We start from the raw sequence: 20,684 nt of genomic DNA, 5'->3' as shown, positions 1-20,684 counted from the left end.
AGTGAAAATTGTATGCATAAAAAAATGACGTAAAGAAAACGATTCTGAAATCATTAGGGTTGGAAGAGTGGAAATGCATGTTCCTTTGCCAGAACTGAATTACTTCAACTATTTTGGCAATACAAGTTTTTATTATAACACCAATTATTCATATTTCTTATTGAGCTCAAATTTCATTTGAGTACAAAGTACTTACCAGCACCATGCTGAATGCTATCATGTATGTTATCAAGATAGCCTTGTGGTTGTTCTTCAATGAAAATTGTAGGGATAAACTATGAAATAAATGATGAAATACTAAGTCTTAATAGCACTACTGTTGGGAATATGATGCATATTGTGCCTACCATTTTAGTGAAACAAATTGTTCTCTTCCCTGTAAAGAAATTTCCTGTATTTCCTGTTTAGTTCAAATCTCATTTGGATTTCTCCCAATTGCTTTTGAAATTTCCTTCATAGTAGAAAATACTGGATTGAAACTGTTTAGTAGTTTTGAATACAAAGAGTATACAAAAGTACTTACTAGCATTGCTGCCATCACCAAGCTCTCATCTTTGTCATATATTGTGGCCTTGTGGTTGTTCCTTAATGAAAGCTGTGCAGGGAAAAAGATCCAAACATAGGTAATAATGTCTTAAAAAACCAACTTTGGAAAGGAAACATTTCAGAATTGAATCCATAAACTTTGCCTACTACTTTAGTGTCACAATTTTTTTTCTCCTCGCTGTAAAGAAATTTTTTCTCATATTTCTTATTTGGTTCAAATCTTATTTGCGCACTGAGGCTTTCTTTCAATTGTAACTGAAATTTCTCAGAAAGCGGCTAATTCTGGACAGATCATAACTGTTCACTTCACTTGACTGTAAATATCTGGTATATTCCGGCGGAAATATTTTGCGAATAGGGTAAACTGTTTGCTTTAAGTTGGTACCTAGTTAGTTGAATCACCACTGCATGCCAGGATGATGTAGCGACATTTGGGAAGGTAGCGATTCATTGCCAACCATACCAACAGGGCTTCCTACATGCCAGAGACACCTCATAGAGGTGCAATATACCCCATTCCTATGCATAGATGCAAGTACCTGTATGCTGTTATAAAAATTAAACTGATGAGAAGCCATCTGGGGCGTCTTGGCGTCCGTTGTCTTTCACCATGTTCTGGGTTTACAGCCACGTCTCACATCGGAGCCTCGGTCATGGATGTTTATCACCGCACATCCTGCAAACTGGAATAAACTCCAAAGTTTTCCTTCCATTTTATATTCCTGCACCTAGCTAAGCCCTAATGACATTGGGATATAGGAGATCCCATAGTCACAGTCTTCAGAGGGATATAACAGATCCCTCTAATGAGCTACAAGTAATGAGCGTACTCAGGGAAATATTAGCCCCCAAGTGGCTTGCCAACTATGTATAGAAGTCCTTGTGGAAATCACATTTATGCCCTAAAGGTGGTGTACTAGCTGAACGATCGATGGAGAAATGATAGACATAGGGATAAAGCAGATCCCATAGTCCTGCTGAAAGTGGTCCTGCATCGGGTGTAGGGGTAATTGATTCCAAAGTCCATCTTGATCTGAAGGACACAGGGATAAAGCAGATCCCATAGTCCTGCTGAAAGTGGTCCTGCATCAGGTGTAGGGGTAATTGATTCCAAAGTCCATCCTGATCTGAAGGGCACAGGGATAAAGCAGATCCCATCAGCCCTAGTATCCCAGCCTGCATCAGGATGTAGGGATAAAAAGATCCCTTTCACACATGCTCCTTAGCCTGGTAACCTGCAGGATATCACAAACATGCAATTACAAATAAGCAAAAGGTGTCATCAAGATAGAGAACATATTTCAGAAAATCCTATATAAACTATCTGTGGCAATGTGGTGTGCATGTACTTGGGGATTTGGGTAAACACACATTTATCAGCATATTTACTGAACCCTACTCCCCCCCCCATCAACCTAGAGTTTTGAAAAGTTATTTTGGAACCGGAAGATTTTGTTAGGACCGTCAAGGGTTACTAAATCAACTTTCTTCAAATTCTGTGAATGAAGTTTGACTGAAATGGGCGTAAGTTCTCACTAAAAATTCCTTTATAAACAAAATGCCCCTAGCAGCACAGACAATAAAGGACATCAGTTTCAACTCTTTCAAAACATCCAAGGGAATCTTTTTCTTCTTAGCTGAAAATTTATACAGACCATTTTAAACTGGGAGTTTTGTTCTCCCAGGATGTGTCAAACTGAAGAAACAGACATTTAAAATTAAAGATTTGGGGACTTTGATCACTCCAATCAAAATCCCGGTGTAAAGAAATACCAATAGTGTTTATAGACAAAAATATCCTAAGTTTTGTGTTCACTAACTTTATTAACATTCATTCGGCAGCATTACTTTGCCAGAATCTTGCAATCCAGAGGTCTTGTGCACATTCAGAACTGTAACAAATGGTGACCTAATTACCTTTGTGAACATGCAAATCTTGTAGCTTTCACAGAACTCTAGGTCGTTGCACTATAACTGCACACTGGGAACTTGCACTATAAATCCACAGAATCTTGCAATCCACAGGTCTTGTGCATGTTCACACCTGCAACAAATGGTTACCTTACCTCAGTGAACATGCAAATCTTGTTGCTTTCGCCCAAAAAAATCCAGCTCTGTGCACTACAATTCCACGGAATCTTGCAATCCAGGTCTTGTGCATGTTCACACCTGCAACAAATGGTTACCTTACCTCAGTGAACATGCAGTAGGAGAACTCCACAGATCCTCGCACTATAATTCCACAGAACTCCACAGATCCTCGCACTATAATTCCACAGAACTCCACAGATCCTCGCACTATAATTCCACAGAACTCCACAGATCCTCGCACTATAATTCCACAGAACACCACAGATCCTCGCACTATAATTCCACAGAACACCACAGATCCTCGCACTATAATTCCACAGAACTCCACAGATCCTCGCACTATAATTCCACAGAACACCACAGATCCTCGCACTATAATTCCACAGAACACCACAGATCCTCGCACTATAATTCCACAGAACACCACAGATCCTCGCACTATAATTCCACAGAACTCCACAGATCCTCGCACTATAATTCCACAGAACACCACAGATCCTCGCACTATAATTCCACAGAACTCCACAGATCCTCGCACTATAATTCCACAGAACACCACAGATCCTCGCACTATAATTCCACAGAACTCCACAGATCCTCGCACTATAATTCCACAGAACTCCACAGATCCTCGCACTATAATTCCACAGAACTCCACAGATCCTTGTCCTATAATTCCACAGAACTCCACAGATCCTCGCACTATAATTCCACAGAACACCACAGATCCTCGCACTATTCCACAGAACACTCTAGATCCTTGCTCTATAATTGCACACTGAGAACTCCAGAGCACTATAAATCCACAGAATCTTGCAATCCACAGGTCTTGTGCATGTCCACACCTGCAACAAATGGTTACCTTACCTCAGTGAACATGCAAATCTTGTTGCTTTCACCAAAAAATCCAGCTTCTTGCACTACAATTCCACAGAATCTTGCAATCCACAGGTCTTGTGCATGTTCACACCTGCAACAAATGGTTACCTTACCTCAGTGAACATGCAGTAATGTTGCTTACACAAAACTCCATCCTGATCCTCGCACTATAAATCCACAGAACTCCACAGATCCTCGCACTATAATTCCAGAAATCCACAGATCCTTGTCCTATAAATCCACAGAACTCCACAGATCCTTGCACTATAATTCCACAGAACGCCAGCTCCTTGATCTATAATTCCACAGAATCATACAGTCAATGATCTTGAGCATGTTCACAGCTGCAATTATTGGTTATATCTCAGTGAACATGCAAACTTTTTTTGTAAAATATCCTGTTCCTATGAATTCCACATCAAGCGGTTGGCATAACTTCCTTGATTCTGTGAAAGTGAAAATTAAAATTCACATATTCAGTTTTATTGAAACTTACTTATAAAGTTGAAATAAAGGTTCGTTTACTTTCATATATTGCTGCTTATCACTTGAGAACTACTCCTTTTAAACCAAGAAAATTCTAACATTCAATTTCTTTTTCAAAAATTCTGTTCCTTCTAACTCTAAAGTCCTCGATCCTCCGATTTTAACATGACCGTATGGAGTTTGGGTTAGGAACCTGGGTATTTAAAGTCTTTAACCCTAACCCTCCTCAATCCTTCACCTGTTGGAGGACTGAGGAGTGTTAGGGTTAAATTTATGACATCAATTTATGTAGTAAAGAGCTAAATCCCCCAAGGCAAGTGTTCAAAATGTCAACTAGTGCCCTACCTTTGAGGGAGTTATTTAAGGTACTTTTGTCCAGGTGCATATCGGTGGCACACAAAGGGGGAAGGGGTGCTCAAGGAGCATACAAATTCTTCTCAATAAACTGACTAATGTGCCAGTTTGCAAGCCTGCACAATAAAAGCTTAACAAAAGGTCTTTGGCTGATTTCTTTACAATCAAGATGGAAAAATTGGTTAACAATTGATTTCGTTTTTCCGTAAAAGGTCATGATCATTATGATGATGTAACATACCTATTTTGGCAGTTCAATGGCCATTTTGGACGTTTGCAAGTTTCCCCTAACGTGCCGGTGCCAGCCTCTTTTTTGACATCACAATTAATTTAGGATACATTATCAAAGTTAAAAAAATGCATGCATTGAATTTTTTGGTAACCACACAGACATAACTAGTTTTCCCTTGCAGTGGTTTATTAGCGATCAGAAAGTGATAACATGTCCCAAAAAGTCAGTCAAATTTAGCAGTGAAAACATTGAAGCATTTACTTAGAAATTAATTCGAATTTTTCAGACCAATCTCATAGAGTCAATGCACAGGGTGTAAATGATGACCGGATATGGAACTCTTTCTGAATTTTTTCCCCTGCTGACTGCAGGTAGCAGATTTTCTTACCCTCTTTCTAATCCTAAGGCAGTCATTTACAAAGGTTTGTTTTGTGTATGTTTTAGTGTCATGTTTTAAAAAGTTGGTTTATGTCCAACATCAAGGTACATGATCGTCCTCGTCCTCCTCGCCGGAATTTAGATCTCAAAGTGGATCAGTAACTGAACTCCATTGATAAGTAACTGTTGTTTTAAATGAATTTAAACATATACTTCTTGTTTTTCTTCATTCTATATCGTTTGCTTATACTTTAAATGAATACTGTATTCGGTAGAATTTAATATTTTACTCAAGTGACATTAATTCTTTAAATGCATTTTACTGATCTTGTTTGTGAAGTGAGTTTGATTTACACAGCTCTGTTGATTATCTTATTTTGCTGTTGTTACCAATTACACGTTATACTGTTTTATTCCTTTAAGTTTTGCTTATACTTTGGCATGCACATTGAATATTTTTTTTTTATAGAATTTAAATTTGTGATTCTTCATTTTTAAAGATGTTATGCTATACGACCCCTTGAGAAACAACCTTGGTATAAATGTATTACTGTGTATAAAGTTCAAATATAAATTGATAAACAACTGTCTTTATCCTTCAGCCCAGATATTCAGTTGTAAATCATTTGAGGAGACAACTGGCGATTTCGTGGTGAAAGCTACAAAATGCCAATGCAATCAACTCTTTCCTTGTGCCACTTACAGGTGGTCCCTGTGTATGTTTTGCAGATAGGCCTGAGGTTCCTTTTAAACCCAGAGGGTGCTATGTTTAGGTAACAATATAGCAGGGCTAACTCCCTGAAATTTTCCCGATAGTTTTTCCTAGATTTTGGGACAATTTCACATACTCTTCCTCTATAATGCCTGGTGTGATTTAATGTTCCCTCAAGATCCAATCGCTCATGCTTATTAACTCCCCCCCCCATTATGGATTACTCTCATTCCCCCTCCCATTAATTACTTTGTTATTATTTTAGTTATTTTATTTACCTTACTTCACTGCCACTGCTGGAATGGAGTTCAGGGGATACCAGATGTGTTGGAAGAAGACTGTGAGATTTTTCAGGTTACGTGTTGATTTGGTTTCAATTCGATTTTTTTGAGTAATTTCTGTTCTGTTTTTTGCTTTGCTGAGTTTTTGTTTTGATGTAGTCTTTCCTCTTTCTTGTATAAGTCTGCCCTATTTATACTTAAGATTTAATTTTAAGTGAGAAAACTAAAAGTGTTTGGCCTGTTTGGCACAACAAAAACAAGAGAGAAATCTGATATTTCATGCCTCTGCTACTAGTACTAGACCATAGAGAAATTGCTGCAAAATCCTCTTATTAAAGTTTAGTGCCCACTTGCAAACTGACATAATAAGTCAGTCATATATACGAGTAGAATTTGCAAATATTTGTTCCCCTCGACTGGCTTTGGTCAGTCACATGTTGGTGCTATTTTCAACATGACTGCAGAATGGGAATTCAAAAACCTTTTCGAAACACAACTTCCTTGTACAGTTCTATTACTATTACGCCCCCTCCCAATCTGGCTACTGAACATATACAGAGCTTTAGAATTTTAGCTGGGGCATTGGAACCTACTTTCAGGTTTGGGCAGAAAAATAGTTTTAGTCTTTAGAGAATTTGCCTGAAAGCACCAATTTTAAACTGTGTGGAAAGAATGTGGCATCCTGCCTCTACTGGTTTCATCACACATCAACTCAATAAAGGTTGGTTATTGCAGAAATGCTGAAAAGGACATGAATTTTGATTGAGAAAAATTAACAATTTTGTATGGAAATAGGCCTAGGCCCTACTTTGAAAATTTTCTTGCTTGTACCAGACTACAAAACCGCTGAAGTGGAGTCAGGATGCACCATTCTTTGCCTTTGGTCGAAAATCTCATCCTTTTTATCAGTGTCCGTGTACCTACCTCTAGTGGGCAATTCTTAAACGCAAGTTGGTAGACAACAGGACATAAAACATCAAGTTTGAAGCAGTTAAACTCTGAATCCTTGCATCCAAACTGAAGCCGATCCCGCACTTCAAGGGTGATCACGACGTTGTGGCGTATTTTTATAAAATGGCGCGCAGTTGTCACGTGCTGTTCGGCTTGGCGCCCTTATTCAAATCTGCGCAAAACACTGGGGCCGTTTTCCAATACTCAACTTCGGCTCCGTCTCAGGCTTCACCTGTTTTAACTAGCTGACTTTGAAGCTGTAAGCGCAGTAATTAGTCTAATAGTGCCACAAAACATCAAATAAGATGCAAAAAAGCCAGAAATTACAGTAATCCAATTTAATTTAAACGCTTCAGGCCCACAATCGGGGATTGATTTTCGGAACGAAGCCTGTGACGGAGCCCGAGTCGAGTATTGGAAAAGGGCCTTAAAAAATTCGGTTAGGAGAAAATGGGGGTGACACGGTACTAAAATCAACGGAAACAAGGACACAGGGGTACCATAAAAACTTTGGATTGTGAGTTTAAATCTCATTTTGGGTTATGACTTTTTAGAATGTAGGTAAACCTTTGTAGATACGTTTTTTCTAAACTAGTGTATTTTTTCTCATTGCATTTTATTATTTTTTTTACTTTTAAAAGAGACCTTTTCTCAAGCTCATTCAACCCCCCCCCTGATGTATTGTTATTATTAACCCACCCGCGTGTGCAAAGAAGGACAGGGATAGACTTTTTAAGTTCACCTTTTTAACAGCCTGAACGTTTGGATGAAGCTGTGCATTGCATCATAGCGATGTAAAACTACTTTTTAAAAAATAGGGTGCAAATGTTTGAAGCCGAGGTTTACTCGCTTGTCCCCACTTATTAGGATTTACCTTGAATTAAGGTCTGGTGCATCTTAACGGTCTCTTCACATATTAATTATTGGGAATATGACTAACGCTGAAGTCCTTTTTCTCAGGTTATTTTTGAGCGATGTACTCCATTTTTTTGCGATCTCTTTCAATCCTCCCCTGTCCCGCCCCCTCCAATGGGAAAGTCTTGACTCAAAACACCTGTCCAATTCTGTTGACGATAAGTGCATAGGCCATATCATATTTCAATGCAACTAATCGAAACACCCTTCTCTTCTCAAAAACTCTGGTTACGCATGAACTTTTAGCAAACACTCAAAACAAAGATTATGACTATCCTACAACTTTTATTTTCTCCGTTTAGGTAGTCCACGTTATCATGTCTTCATCTCCGGGCCCGGCGTTTACCGACTTTTCTTTTGTAGCACGCTAATTCTTTGCACGCTTGGAAGTATAAATCATTCAAGAATAAACGCCAAGCTCGCATTCTCAGTCGAGCAACCTCACCCCGCTCTTGCAACCCTCCCAGCCCGGAATAATTCGCATCGTCATTTAGATCAGAAGGAGGAGACCTTCGTCCAACACCCGCGTTGCGCCCACAGTTAGGCCGTGTCCGAAACGGGCTTCCAGAGCTACGGCTAGGTCTACTGTCTACACGTCTCCACGCATTTCTAATGGAGTGAAGACCTAGCTCTAGACAAGAGATTCCGACGCAGCCTTTAATTCTTCCCGGACCACGTTTGGGGGTTTTGGCAATTGTTGGTGTCGGGCGCCAAGCCGACGCCGCACTACGCTTGCTTGACTTTGTGCAACGCCAGTATGAAGCTTTTAATATTAATGCCTACTGATACAATATTTATTTACCGACTTATATGCAATATTTCGCCTACCCTTGCGAAGTTCCCAGGTTTTCCACACTGAAAAATTGCCTGGGTTAAATTTTAATCCAAGGAAGGGTGAAAACTGCAACTACCCAAATATGGGCAGCGTTAACCCAATTTTGGGAAGAGAATTACTTTTGTTCCATTTTCACCCACAAAATGTGTCGATATTAACCACTGTTGGTTAAAACAAACCAGAAATTAATTTCAATCTCCCAAATTGGGTTGAAACAACCTAAACTATTGGCTGGTTGCAGTTTTCACCCTCCCTTAGTTCAACATTTAACCCTGGCAAGTTTTTCAGCTGCAGCTGTTTGGTTATTACCGGTTGTCTGGTTTTTTTTTCTTCAGAAAGCTGGAATAGAATCACCCAAAGCGTTGCTGGCCCAGATCTCCATTTCCTTGCCAGATGTCAATTGAAATTCACTTCTTATCTTGCCAAATCTCCCATCCAATACCAAAGCCTACACTTCGTCCTGGAAACGTAATGTTAGGAAGCTTGGGTGCCATCCAAGACCAGAATCACAGTTGTCCCGCCCGGCCAGTGCAGCCCATCGATCTCTGCCTGTACTTCGGAAAGTGCTGATTCTTCCATGGCCATATTGATTGAAACAATTTCCCGAAAAGTAATTTGGCGGTCCTACATGTAGCTTATTTACCAACCATCTAGTCCAAGTGCCATAAACTGATGCTTTGCGTGGCAACCATCTTGAAGGGTAGTTGTCCTGTTCCACAGGGAAACCACCTTCTTGCGTACCATTGGTGCATTCCCTGAGGAACAAAAGCAGTGGCCTGCAAGATGGTAGCAAACCCTCTATTGGGAGAATTAAGTCACGCATATTGTGATCTAGTCCCTGCAGGCAATTTGATTGAGGCCTAGCGTCAGGCCACCGGCATTTGCTGAATACTGGCCTTCAACTTGAACTATGTAGAGGGGATTTCAAGCTATTCATGGTGACAGACAACTAAGGTGGAAAGCTTGCGGTAGCACCATGCAAGGATACGATCTCTTTTGTGAGTCTGTATGGTTCTGAAAAGAACCGTGAGGAACTCAATGTTTCGGACAGTATGCTCTGTCCGTCGTCAGGAGACTTAAGAGATGCCGACATAGAGTGGGGCTTATAAGCTGACTGGGAGTACTGGAGTGTGGCCCATGGTCCACTGAGCATCATAGAATGTGGAGCTAGTCTAATGTTAAATATTGGTCAAGGTACACTCATGCATCAGTACTTGTACGATGTACAGGTATACTTTCTGCCAGGCAACCTTGACCAAGGCGCTCCTTTCTCCATGATCAAGGCTACATACCGTGCAGTGTGCAGCCTGTTACCTGCACACGAACCAAACCCTTAATACAGAATTTGGTGACAGGCCTATATTGTGCAAACTGTAGTTTGTTTTCTTTTGATCCAATTCTGAGCAAAGCAAGTGTTTGCGTGAGCCAATTTTTTAGCGATTTAGGAAAATAGCTCCAGGTCAGTCAGGCATGAAAATCTGTTCATGATCACAAGTTTAAGAACAGCATGATACTCTAATCAACCCATGTAGGAGAAGAGATTTTCGAAAAATGTTCACGTTTATTTTGCAGTTAATTTTCTGACTGTATACTTTTTTTGATACACTCTGCATATATAAACCCTATTTAATCAGTCAGGTACTGCAGGGTGGGCAGGGAATATGCAAATTACACACACCTAGGATTGTCTCCACCCCTCCAAAAATCGGGGGGCCGGTAACCACTCAGTGAATATATATATATACTGTAGTTTTGAAAATTGTCACAAATTTATTCTGAAATTTTCTTTATTCACCAGACACCTTTTAGCTGATCATGGGTGACTCATCCTCTGAGATTCCAGTCATTGACCTCAGTGCCTACCGTCTGTCTCTGCACAAACCTGACCCCAGTCGGTTATCATGGGTGACTCATCCTCTGAGATTCCAGCCACTGACTTCAGTGCCTACCGTCTGTCTCTGCACAAACCTGACCCAAGTCAGTTATCATGGGTGACTCATCCTCTGAGATTCCTTGTCATTGACTTCAGAGCAGTCTGTCTCTGGACAAACCTGACCCCAGTCAGTTATCATGGGTGACTCATCCTCTGAGATTCCAGTCATTGACTTCAGTGCCTACCGTCTGTCTCTGGACAAACCTGACCCCAGTCAGTTATCATGGGTGACTCATCCTCCGAGATTCCAGTCATTGACGTTAGTTTGAGACCGGCCAACCACATATTTATTGCCATTCATAAATACCGTTTAATCGGCGAGTCAAAAGAAGTCATTATATGATGGATTTCGATTTTGTTTTAGACTTTTATTTTCATTTTCTCGAACTCCCCCCTTCTTTGTATGGTATATTCCTTTTGCAAGTTGTCCAAAAGAATCTCCTTGTATATGCATGCTGCATTGCACACAGACTCATAACCAATAGGGATGGAGTACTGTCTTGTATCCAGGTACCAGAGAGTGGTTTATGCTGCGGGCATTATCATATGTTAATACATGGTCAAGTTGCACATTGTTGAATAAGGAGACTGTCTGAGGTGTTTATGAATTAATAATTAACGGACAGCCCGTAACCTCCCATTATTTTTACAATGATTCCAAAATGTAAACAGCTATCAGCAAATGAGGACAGACGGATTGTCGGCTTTTGCCATTCACTTTCACTCAATGCTTGCTGCACGACACTTTAATTCATGCTCAGAGTACATCATCTCTTCAGCTCACAGGCTGATGTACACAAAAACCAATTAACTTTTTCCCCCCTCTGTTTTGTTTTCACATGCCTCCATATTTCATGGACAACACACCAGAAGAAAAAGAGAAATCTCGTCAGTCCATCGCTTTCTTTGGTTGCCCTGACAACGATGCCATCATCGAGTGTGTGGACAAGAGCAACAAGTACCCACCCATCTCTGCTTTGGATTATTTGAAATTCCAGCTCGGCGAACTCTATCACATCACCAAGTCGTAATTTTTTTTTTCCCCAACATGGGGAGTTCAAGGTGACAAATAATTTGACAATGATTTTTTTCACATCTTTATGGTTTCAAGGTGTATTTCTTTGTTTAATGTCGACGATGTGGGCAATGTTTTTGCACCTCCCTAAAAAGGAAAACAATGACTTGATGGAAAATTTGTTACTACGTGTACTTATTGTTGTCTCTGTAAGATACAGATTTCGACATAGAAACAAGCTCTTTGACAATGAGTTCACTCGTTGGGATGGTCAGTAGCTTTCTTTCATTTAATTCGTGGTCAGTGTGGAGAAAATGAAATATCTATGAAATAATCTCCAGAGGTTTTAAGGCCCGCTGGCAGCACAGGATCTATTTGCCTGAAGGCACCCCTTAACCATATGCTGCCGGTGAACCCGGTTACGGCACATAGGCTTTATACACGAAACTGGGAGCCCAAAATTGGACAAAAGAGCTGGGCCTTGTAACAAAAGACCGTACTCGGAACAAAAGACCGAGCTGCTGGGAACTGCCATTATTTTTCTGCTTGCATTTATCGGAGGTAATCCGTCATTGTTTTGAAACAGTATACCACAATTTTCAGCATAGCACCCGTGGATTAGCACCGTGGACAGAAGCACTCCAGCGATGAGTGATACAGTACCACTGCACGCTAATCCAGCCGTATTTGAAAAGACGCTACTGGCATTCACTGGGAACAAAGGAAATTATGCAACACCTCACAATTTTGGGCTCTCTTTACTGAGCAGCAGGCCTGGCTGAAATACTCAAGCGTCAATGGGGGTTGTCTGTCAGATTAAAGTAGCACCAGACAGTCAATGTGGTGTAAACATCCATTAAATGAAATTGTGAATTTTTGAAGAATTTTGAAAATGGAAAATCTTGAAAATCACCCGTATGTAAATGTAGGCACTGCATTTTTAAAAGCACCCAGCAGGAAATAGTTCAAATACCCATTTCTCACGGTTTATATCAAAGGTAAGGATTTTCCAAAATTTGAGAAAGACTATTTAAAAAATCCTGAATTCAGGAAAATCCTAGTGAAGAAACCCTTGTGATCAGGAAAAACCTAGTGAAGAAACCCCTGTAATCAGGAAAATCCTAGTGAAGAAACCCTTGTGATCAGGAAAATGCTAGCGAAGAAATCCCTGTAATCAGGAAAATCCTAGTGAAGAAATCCCTGTAATCAGGAAAATCCAGTGAAGAAATCCCAGTAATCAGGAAAATCCTAGTGAAGAAATCCCTGTAATCAGGAAAATCCTAGTTAAGAAACCCTTGTGATCAGGAAACTCCTAGTGAAGAAATCCCTGTAATCAGGAAAATCCTAGTGAAGAAATCCCATTTCAATGAGTTACAGTTCAAATATGAAAATGAATTCCCTCACTCACTGACAAAAGTACTCTCAATGTTTCATTTGTAATCAAATTTATTTTACATTACTTCATTTTAGTTTGTAAAAGCTACATATATAACAACTGAAATAATTTAGAACGGAGAATGTATCATACAGTATAATCGTGGGTTAGGTTATCTTGCCAGCAGTCTGGATTTTCTGCATTCTGTAACTGCTGTTTTTAAGCATTTTGACTAGCAATTTACCAGCTGACACATGCCGTGGGCAAATCAGATTCTACAGCAAGCTGACAAAATCTTTAAAAAAATCCATTAACCTCTCTATTATTGAATTTTAATTTTACAAAAAGTGGGATTTGAAATGGGCACATTTCAGAATTGAACTGACTGCAAAAACGATTATGCAAACAACAAAAGTTTAAACCCAGTTGACAACCGATAAAGATAACTGACCAGTCAGTCACAGAACATTTGATTGTATTAGAAATACAAAAGACAAGCATGTGCATGTACCGACTTGCCCATAGTGGCATGGAGTTCAGGTGACTACAGTAACAACAAATTAACAGTGTAGAGGTAACGGCAACACTAGAGGGTGCATGGGCCAAGCCATGGCTTCTGTTGCCCAAACAACCAAACTTCTTGAAACAGCCGAGTACAAAAATGTGCTCAGCACAAGAATACAAGCGGGGTTTTTTTGCTTAGCAAATAAAATTTGGCAATGCAGCTCTGTACACTCCTCCGTACCCCTGGCCTCGGCAGAATGGCTGGCCCCAGAACAGACAACACTTTTCTCAGTGTTCATATAGAACAATGTTGTAAATGGTGATAAATCACGATAGATTTGAATGCTCTATACCAAGACATGTACTAAAACAGATTTCAAAATCTCAAACTTTTGTCTGCAGTCGGAATGCACACTCCAGATGTACTGTCATCCAAACGGTACAATCACATCATGCTTAGCAGTTGAGCTACGGGCAATGATGAAACTCTATACAAAGCCAGGATCAAAACCTTGCCCTGAGAAAGGCTCTTTAAGTACCTTGCATTTTAATAACGATGAGCAATGGGCATTCTACCACTTGTTGTGTGAACACCTTTGTAAACAAGCACCAATTACAACTTTACACAAACATGGGACCAATCACTAAAAAGGGGTGACTGAACTGAGATGACTGCAGAGCATAGATCCTAATAAAGAGTTCTCAACTGCCACAAAGTTATATTTCATGTAAATTTACGTTTGACAGTGTCTGCAATTTTTTTTTTTTATACAAATCTTTAAACTCTAATCATAACTATCAACAAGGGAACTACTATGGCAAAAATACCTTTTTTAAAAAGCTTTTTTCCTGTAACAATAATTTTTTTTCGCCTGTCCCACTTCACTCTTTCCATGAAACAAAATTTTAAGTTTCACAATGGAATTACTTACTATTGCATGCAGTTATCTAGGGAGTTCAGTTGGTCTTTTTATCACTGGACATTTCTGCCTTGTCAGCCTTTTTCTGTGCTTTGCTCTTGGTGGTTTGATAAAGGGTCTCCAAGTTGTAATCACTAATGATGTTTTCCTTTATCAAGCGAAAAAGAAGACATGTGAGACCATTTTCATAATGTTCCTTTCTAGGTTGGAGAGTATCTGAGCTTGGAATGGGAAATACACCCATTTTATGGACACTGAGAAAAGCTACAACATTTAAATAAAAAATACAAAAACATTACCAAAAGTGGTAAAATACACCATTTGCACAAACAACAAAAGAGGAATTGCCAAATTATGAAGTAGATTATTGGAAAGTAATTTAGAAAGTGTGGTGTAAATTTGTGTCTGGGGTGCTGCTATTTTCAAGAAAACAGGAATGTTGTATTACTCCAGTGGAACGCACGCCACACAGTGGTTGTGTGTTTCATGCACCCAGGAACAGCTGTGGTCTATGGGTTTTATCCGCAGGGTAGAACAGAGCTGTACTTTGATATTTGAGAGCAGATGCCATTTTTCTTCGGGTTTTTCTCCCGGTAGTAAACTCAAAACGGGGAACTCATCCCCGGAATGACAGCTGCTACAACTGTCATATCCTCCAATCTGTCCATTTTATCACATGTAACCTAAAGCAAATGCTGTGCATTACCTTAAAGAGATATTCCCACCTAACCCACCTTCGTGAAATGATGTTTGACAGTTGCTCCCTTGCTGTTTCTGCCCGGTTTTCTCAGTGTCTCCTTCCCTCCCTCAAATAGCACCAATGTGGGTAGTTGCTGTGATAACGACGACACGTCCACTTTGTACCTGTCCGATGAGATTGGGGAATTCATCCAATTAGAGATGCTGCTGACAGGGGCTCGAGATGTTGGGTTACTGATGTAAAATCTTCAGGTTTATGTGTATTGCTCTAACAAGATTCTTTAAACTGTATATTATGATTACTTCCAATACACATTGTCAACAAGATTTTGCCCAAGCATGTAAGTCAGAAGAAGAAATTAATTGAGGGTTTACACGGCTGCCATCTTGCCGGCCAGTGCTTTTGTTCCACTGGGGTATCCACCAGGGAAGTTTCCCTGTGGAAGAAAAGGACTGCCCTACAAGGTGGCTCCCATGCAAAGCCTCTATGGAGAATAGATTAAGGCATCATGTAAACAGATTTCTTGCTTAATCCAAACTCTGTCAGGTCTTTTGAAATTCATCAAGAGATTGTAGAGGATTCTCAGAAGTCAAGGGACATTGCTCTTGGGGTTCCGTGCAGTGATATTTATGAAGATTTCACAATATTCCTAACAAAATTAGCTAAGGAATTTGAGCTTCTGAGTGGGTAACTCATGGCTTACTTTTTGGCTACATCTGTGTATCTGCCTACGTCAATTTTACCAAACTTCAGGTGATTGTGAGAGTAGCTGGAAACAAAAAAGTACACAACTTTAAGTAGATAAACTAATTGTGACTATCATTACCGAACATCGATGCAACTTGACATTAATTGTATTGGCCTTGTGCAATTTTTTTAGTCCATGAGTCCAAGAAAAGTATCAAAATGTGATCATGCAATGTTGATACTGTCATTTACCCTCCCTACATGGAAATTCCCAGGTCGTTTTCCAATAGTTGACCATTTGCATACATGTTTTTTTCTCAGAATGGGCCTCTTTGAGGAAGCTCCACATGCTTCAGATTAGCAGGTGTGTGTGGCTTGATTTGTGGGGAAATGTGAGACACTGTGCCAATCTTATTAACAGCATTTCAACATTAGATTTCTCATAGATTTTTTTATATTTGATACTTTTGAAAGAGAGAAAAGTTGGCACTATTCAACAGAAAACTACATTCACAAAATTCATCAATATTTGTTCAGACAAAAGGATTTCTCATGGAACATTTATACCAGATTTTATTAAAAATTTAAAATACTAATTCAAAAGAAAATTGCATTCAACAAATTCATTAATATTTTGCTCAGACAAAAGGATTTTTCACAGAACCTTTATTACTAGATTCTATTAAGAAAGAGAAAGCACTAATTCAATAGAAAACTACGTCAAAATAAATCACTGATATTTTGCCCTGAGAGTAGGCCTTTCCAAGTAGCACCATCAGAATCTGAGTGACACGGATGCAACAATCACAGATAAAAATAGTTCTTTACCTCAGTGACAGGTCAGCAAAGACTGGTGCAAATCTCTGACATCTACCTGACCACGGTGTGTAGAATTCAATGAGCCATGTTACTCTGGGGGATGAAGTTAGTTCTTCCTACAATAGAAGCAAACATGGAAGAGCAAGTTGTGATCAATCTTTGGCATAAAAAAAGGTTTGAATGGAGTTGATTAGCCTTCTTTGATTTATAAGCTGATGTTCTCCTAAATGTTAAACAATAAGAAACTTTGTAGAAATGGAAAGTGGTTTTGTCGAGTTTGTTCAGCCCAGCCATTATTGCTTTGTGTCTGTTCATAGAACGTGCCATTGGTTGAATGCCATGTAGCATTTTGGAAGATTCAAATTTCCGAGGGAGTTAAGGTAAGGTTCCTCCCACTTCTGTGAGCGTACTTCCTCTACAAAAAAGTAAGACTGAATTTACACAATTCTGGTGACTGCCCAAGGGATAATTTGACTGCTATTTAAAAAAATATTCAAAGTGGTTATTTCCCTCAATATTTGAAAATAATATTAACAACCACAAATCTGGCAAGCTTTTACGTGGTGTTGCACTGGACTTCAGGGGCTAGGGTAAATAGGTCTGGTTTCAGCTTACTTCTAATGTACTGCTGTTGAAATATGTGACATTTTGACGGCCACAGTAGATTGGTTCTGGAAAGACAATCAGCACAACTGTAGACAAGAAAAGAAGAACTTCAATGAAATTTCACTCCTGACCTCTGTTCACTGAGATGACACAGTATGAATTAAGACCACACAATCCATATAAAACTTCTGTAAATAAAAGAATTTCGTTGTCTTAGGATTGAGAAATGCACACATGACGGATATATGTTGAACACGTCAGGCTTACAATCATTGTTGCTCACCTAGTGCCAGAACGACATACAGAATTGCATATCTGAAGTCTGCATAGAAAAAGAGCACAGCATTGGCCACTTTTCCAAACATGAACATCTTCGCAAGGTACTCTCGAAACGATGGCAGCTTCCGGTTCTTGACCACCAGGATACATCCAAGGAAAAACAAGACGTTGGTTTCATTCTAAAGAGAAAAGATGTAGGCCCTTCATTTATAGAACATCACTGAAATGGGTACAAAAACCAAGTACTGCTAAAATACATAGTATTATCTCAGCATCGTGCACGCATCTGATTAGCTCAATAATAATTTACAGGTAGATGGTGCATGCTGGACTGTGAATACTCCCAGAACTGTAAGCCACACTCTGTGTGACTCACAGGTCCAAATTTTCATTGGTTTGTAAGGGATTTTGAATGTGGCCATTTATTTTGCCCAAACTGCATTTTGTCAATCGGATCAAAACTAAATAATCTCTCTTTAACATGATGGTTAACATGCATGATGGTTTTTGGACCGTGTAACCAGTTACTTTTGGCAAAATCCAGACATTTGACTTAATATCCTGCCTCTCTTTACCAACGATCCATATACCGTATCTGAGCAGCATACTGTGGGGCATGTCCGTTCACAAGAAGGCTGGTTCCTGTCCCTTCCTGATTCTCCAAACATACCTAACGCAACCTCATTCCCATGAGTATGATCTTGCCGCGCTACGTTGGTTCCCAGTGAAGGAATGTGCACACAGACGTGTTAAGGTTGCCAATGATGCGACACATCCCTCATCACTGGAGTGGTCGCTGTCCCTATCATATACGTTTGGAGGGCTTAGACGGGATGGGAACCAGATCGTTGGCAAAGAGAGGCAGGATCATAAGTAAAACGTCTGGATTTTGCCAAAAATAGCTGGTTACACAGGTCATGCTAATTAGCGTCAAAAAGTGTCAACACACACAAGTAGCGTCAACAATATGCCAACAACTATTCTCTAAAGACTTCAAAGTGATTTTACCATACCTTACATTCTCTAACACCTGCTACAGTGGAAGAGAAAAAGTGAATTTGCTTCTAGATTCTGGCAGGAAAATGAAAATTTTTCGCTATGTATGGGATCGCCATTCTTTTTTTCTCTGCTGTTCACGTAAAAACAAGATGGCAGCCGGTCGGGCTGCACAAGCAGGTCCGACTTTATCACTCAAATTTCCACACTCAAATATCATTTCAGATAGGCCCTACATGAAACTGTGATGTATTGAATGAGATATGTAGGAGTCTAATTAATATTGTAACTATAAAGTTTTTGCACATTATGCTTGAATAACTAGTTGACACTCATCGACGCTTGTTGATGCTAAATAGCATGACCCAGTTACAAAAACCATAAAGCATGTGTTTATAAGATATATATCCCCTGCGTATGACTTCACGCTAGAGGGAAATTCTTTCTTCCTCCAGGATAGGCGGAAGTAAACCTTTTGTGCATGCACTGTTATGATATTAAATGAAGAATAGCCTCTGATGCTGCCTTAACCCTAACCCTCCTCAATCCTCCAACAGGTGAAGGATTCAGGAGGGTTAGGGTTAATGCAAGGGGTCCTATTATTAGGCCCTACGGGGGTGGATGGATGTCCACACTGACCCATTTAGTGTGGGCGGCTTTTTTTTGGGGGGGGAGGAAGATTTGATTGACAAAGTGCGCTTTTAGGCAGAATAAATTGGCACATTCAAAATCCTATGGCGTTTCAACCCAATGAAAATTTGAAAGTGTGAGGTACACAGAGTTTGCCTTACAGTTCTGGGAGTAGACTTTGAATTGACCCTAGATACCTATTGCTGTATTCTCGTGGTCGGAGGTTGCACCATTTGTCATGTTTATTGCACTCAAAAGAACATGTCTGGGCAAAGGGCAACTCTCAATAAGCCATTTGCGAATTAAATTGAATAAAATCTGGTGCACCGAGTTATCTGACTGCACATAAACATAACAATTTGAAGTCCCCAGACTAAAGACACTGTTGCTATACCTCATGATTCGGGGCAAGCCGTCGCATAGCGACCACCATCTTTGGAATGGACTGATTGCTTTTACCCTCCTTATCCATTGAGAACAGTGTATTGTTGCAAGGCGTCTCTCATGTAACTAAGCAAAAGCTTGCCCGAATCACGAGGTATAGCAACAGTGGTTTTAGTAAGGAGAATTCAAGTTATGTTCACGTGAATTTAAAGAACTCAGTGTACCAGATTTGGGTTATGTTCTTTTTTTTGCTGCAGCATTATAAAAATTACTGAAGTGAAACCTTTTTGGTACAGTGTGGGATATATTCATACTGCAAATTTCAGGCACATTTGATGTAAAGGTTACATGTAAGAATTCAGTCCATCATTCAGATTTTCCCCATAGACCACGTAGAGTTTTGAGTTTGAAATGTGGAGTAGCCATCGACTGACTGACCAGAGAGAAGACTCAAGACTCAGTGACGTCATCCCAACCGTGAGAATAGGCTAGTATTTGTAGTAGGCCTAGGGGCCTATTTCTTTGTTTTTCGCTGAAACGCAAATTACAGAATTAGGCCTTTATGCAAATTGAGTGTTTTGGGGAATTGATTTTTGTCCATGGCATTTCCATGTATAAATTTATCATTGTCAATTTATACTCATGAGGAAGAACTCGTATTCAGGTGGAATTTAGACAGCTAGAGCCTACGCCATCCACAAAAATTTGGGACTTCAATGTGTGTCGAAAATGCACGACGGTCAGTAAACCGGATGTGACAAATTACCACACTCACCCAGTCAAGTCCGCATGGCGTGTCTGCATTGGCGAACAGCGTACTACAGAACGGTCGAAACAGCCTCAAAACCAAAAATGATATTGACAGCAACCCATTTAACAAATGAAACGCGCTGCAGTAATAACTGAGATCTCCTACGAACATCTTTCCGAACATGATTTTCTAACTGAACAAAAACATACACAGACAAAAGTATCGTCTGCTATTGAATGCTGATCACCGGTACGGTTCGTCCGTGTCATTCTTCGAGCGCCCTCTATGCACTGGTCATCACTTATCAGAAATTTATGGGGGGGGGTGTTGAGCAGCCGACGCAAGATTTATCAAATACATTACATTACAAAATAATTAGTTCTTGAAAGAAAGGAATAAGGGATCATTTTGAAGTACGTTTTCAC

The 20,684-nt window shown here is 39.8% G+C and overlaps 1 protein-coding gene and 2 long non-coding RNA genes across 3 annotated transcripts; 1 reads left to right on the top strand and 2 right to left on the bottom strand.

The window, feature by feature from the left end:
* Positions 1-99: 99 nt before the first annotated feature.
* Positions 100-7,017, bottom strand: LOC110976628 (uncharacterized). The gene is made up of 5 exons (XR_015426558.1): positions 6,884-7,017; positions 2,464-3,962; positions 1,086-1,781; positions 524-595; positions 100-275 (listed from the first exon to the last, which is right to left on the bottom strand). It is a non-coding gene; the product is annotated as an uncharacterized LOC110976628 (long non-coding RNA).
* Positions 7,018-9,531: 2,514 nt separating this feature from the next.
* LOC147798248 (uncharacterized) lies at positions 9,532-10,852 on the top strand. Its single transcript, XR_015426564.1, has 2 exons — positions 9,532-9,854; positions 10,459-10,852. It is a non-coding gene; the product is annotated as an uncharacterized LOC147798248 (long non-coding RNA).
* Positions 10,853-13,030: 2,178 nt separating this feature from the next.
* On the bottom strand, positions 13,031-20,528 carry tmx2 (thioredoxin related transmembrane protein 2). The gene is made up of 7 exons (XM_022230179.2): positions 20,284-20,528; positions 17,503-17,677; positions 17,229-17,305; positions 16,623-16,729; positions 15,811-15,876; positions 15,142-15,271; positions 13,031-14,555 (listed from the first exon to the last, which is right to left on the bottom strand). The coding sequence occupies exons 1-7, from the start codon at positions 20,440-20,442 to the stop codon at positions 14,445-14,447; spliced, it is 825 nt and encodes a 274-aa protein (XP_022085871.1). The 5' UTR covers positions 20,443-20,528; the 3' UTR covers positions 13,031-14,444.
* Between the last annotated feature and the right edge of the window lie 156 nt (positions 20,529-20,684).

Source organism: Acanthaster planci, linkage group LG09 (assembly GCF_054643075.1).
Source record: "Acanthaster planci isolate LZ-2023a linkage group LG09, COTS_SCS, whole genome shotgun sequence".
NCBI classification, from domain to species: Eukaryota; Metazoa; Echinodermata; class Asteroidea; order Valvatida; family Acanthasteridae; genus Acanthaster; species Acanthaster planci.
This window is presented reverse-complemented; position numbering and strand designations above follow the sequence as displayed.

Coding starts and splice junctions, on each gene's coding strand:
- tmx2 (XM_022230179.2), bottom strand. CDS start 20,442: ATGTTCGGAAAGATGTTCGTAGGAGATCTCAGTTATTACTGCAGCGCG. Junction 17,306..17,502: donor GTATGTCGTTCTGGCACTAG/GTGAGCAACAAT, acceptor TCTTGTCTACAG/TTGTGCTGATTGTCTTTCCA. Junction 16,730..17,228: donor TCAACAGCAGTACATTAGAA/GTAAGCTGAAAC, acceptor CTTCTATTGTAG/GAAGAACTAACTTCATCCCC.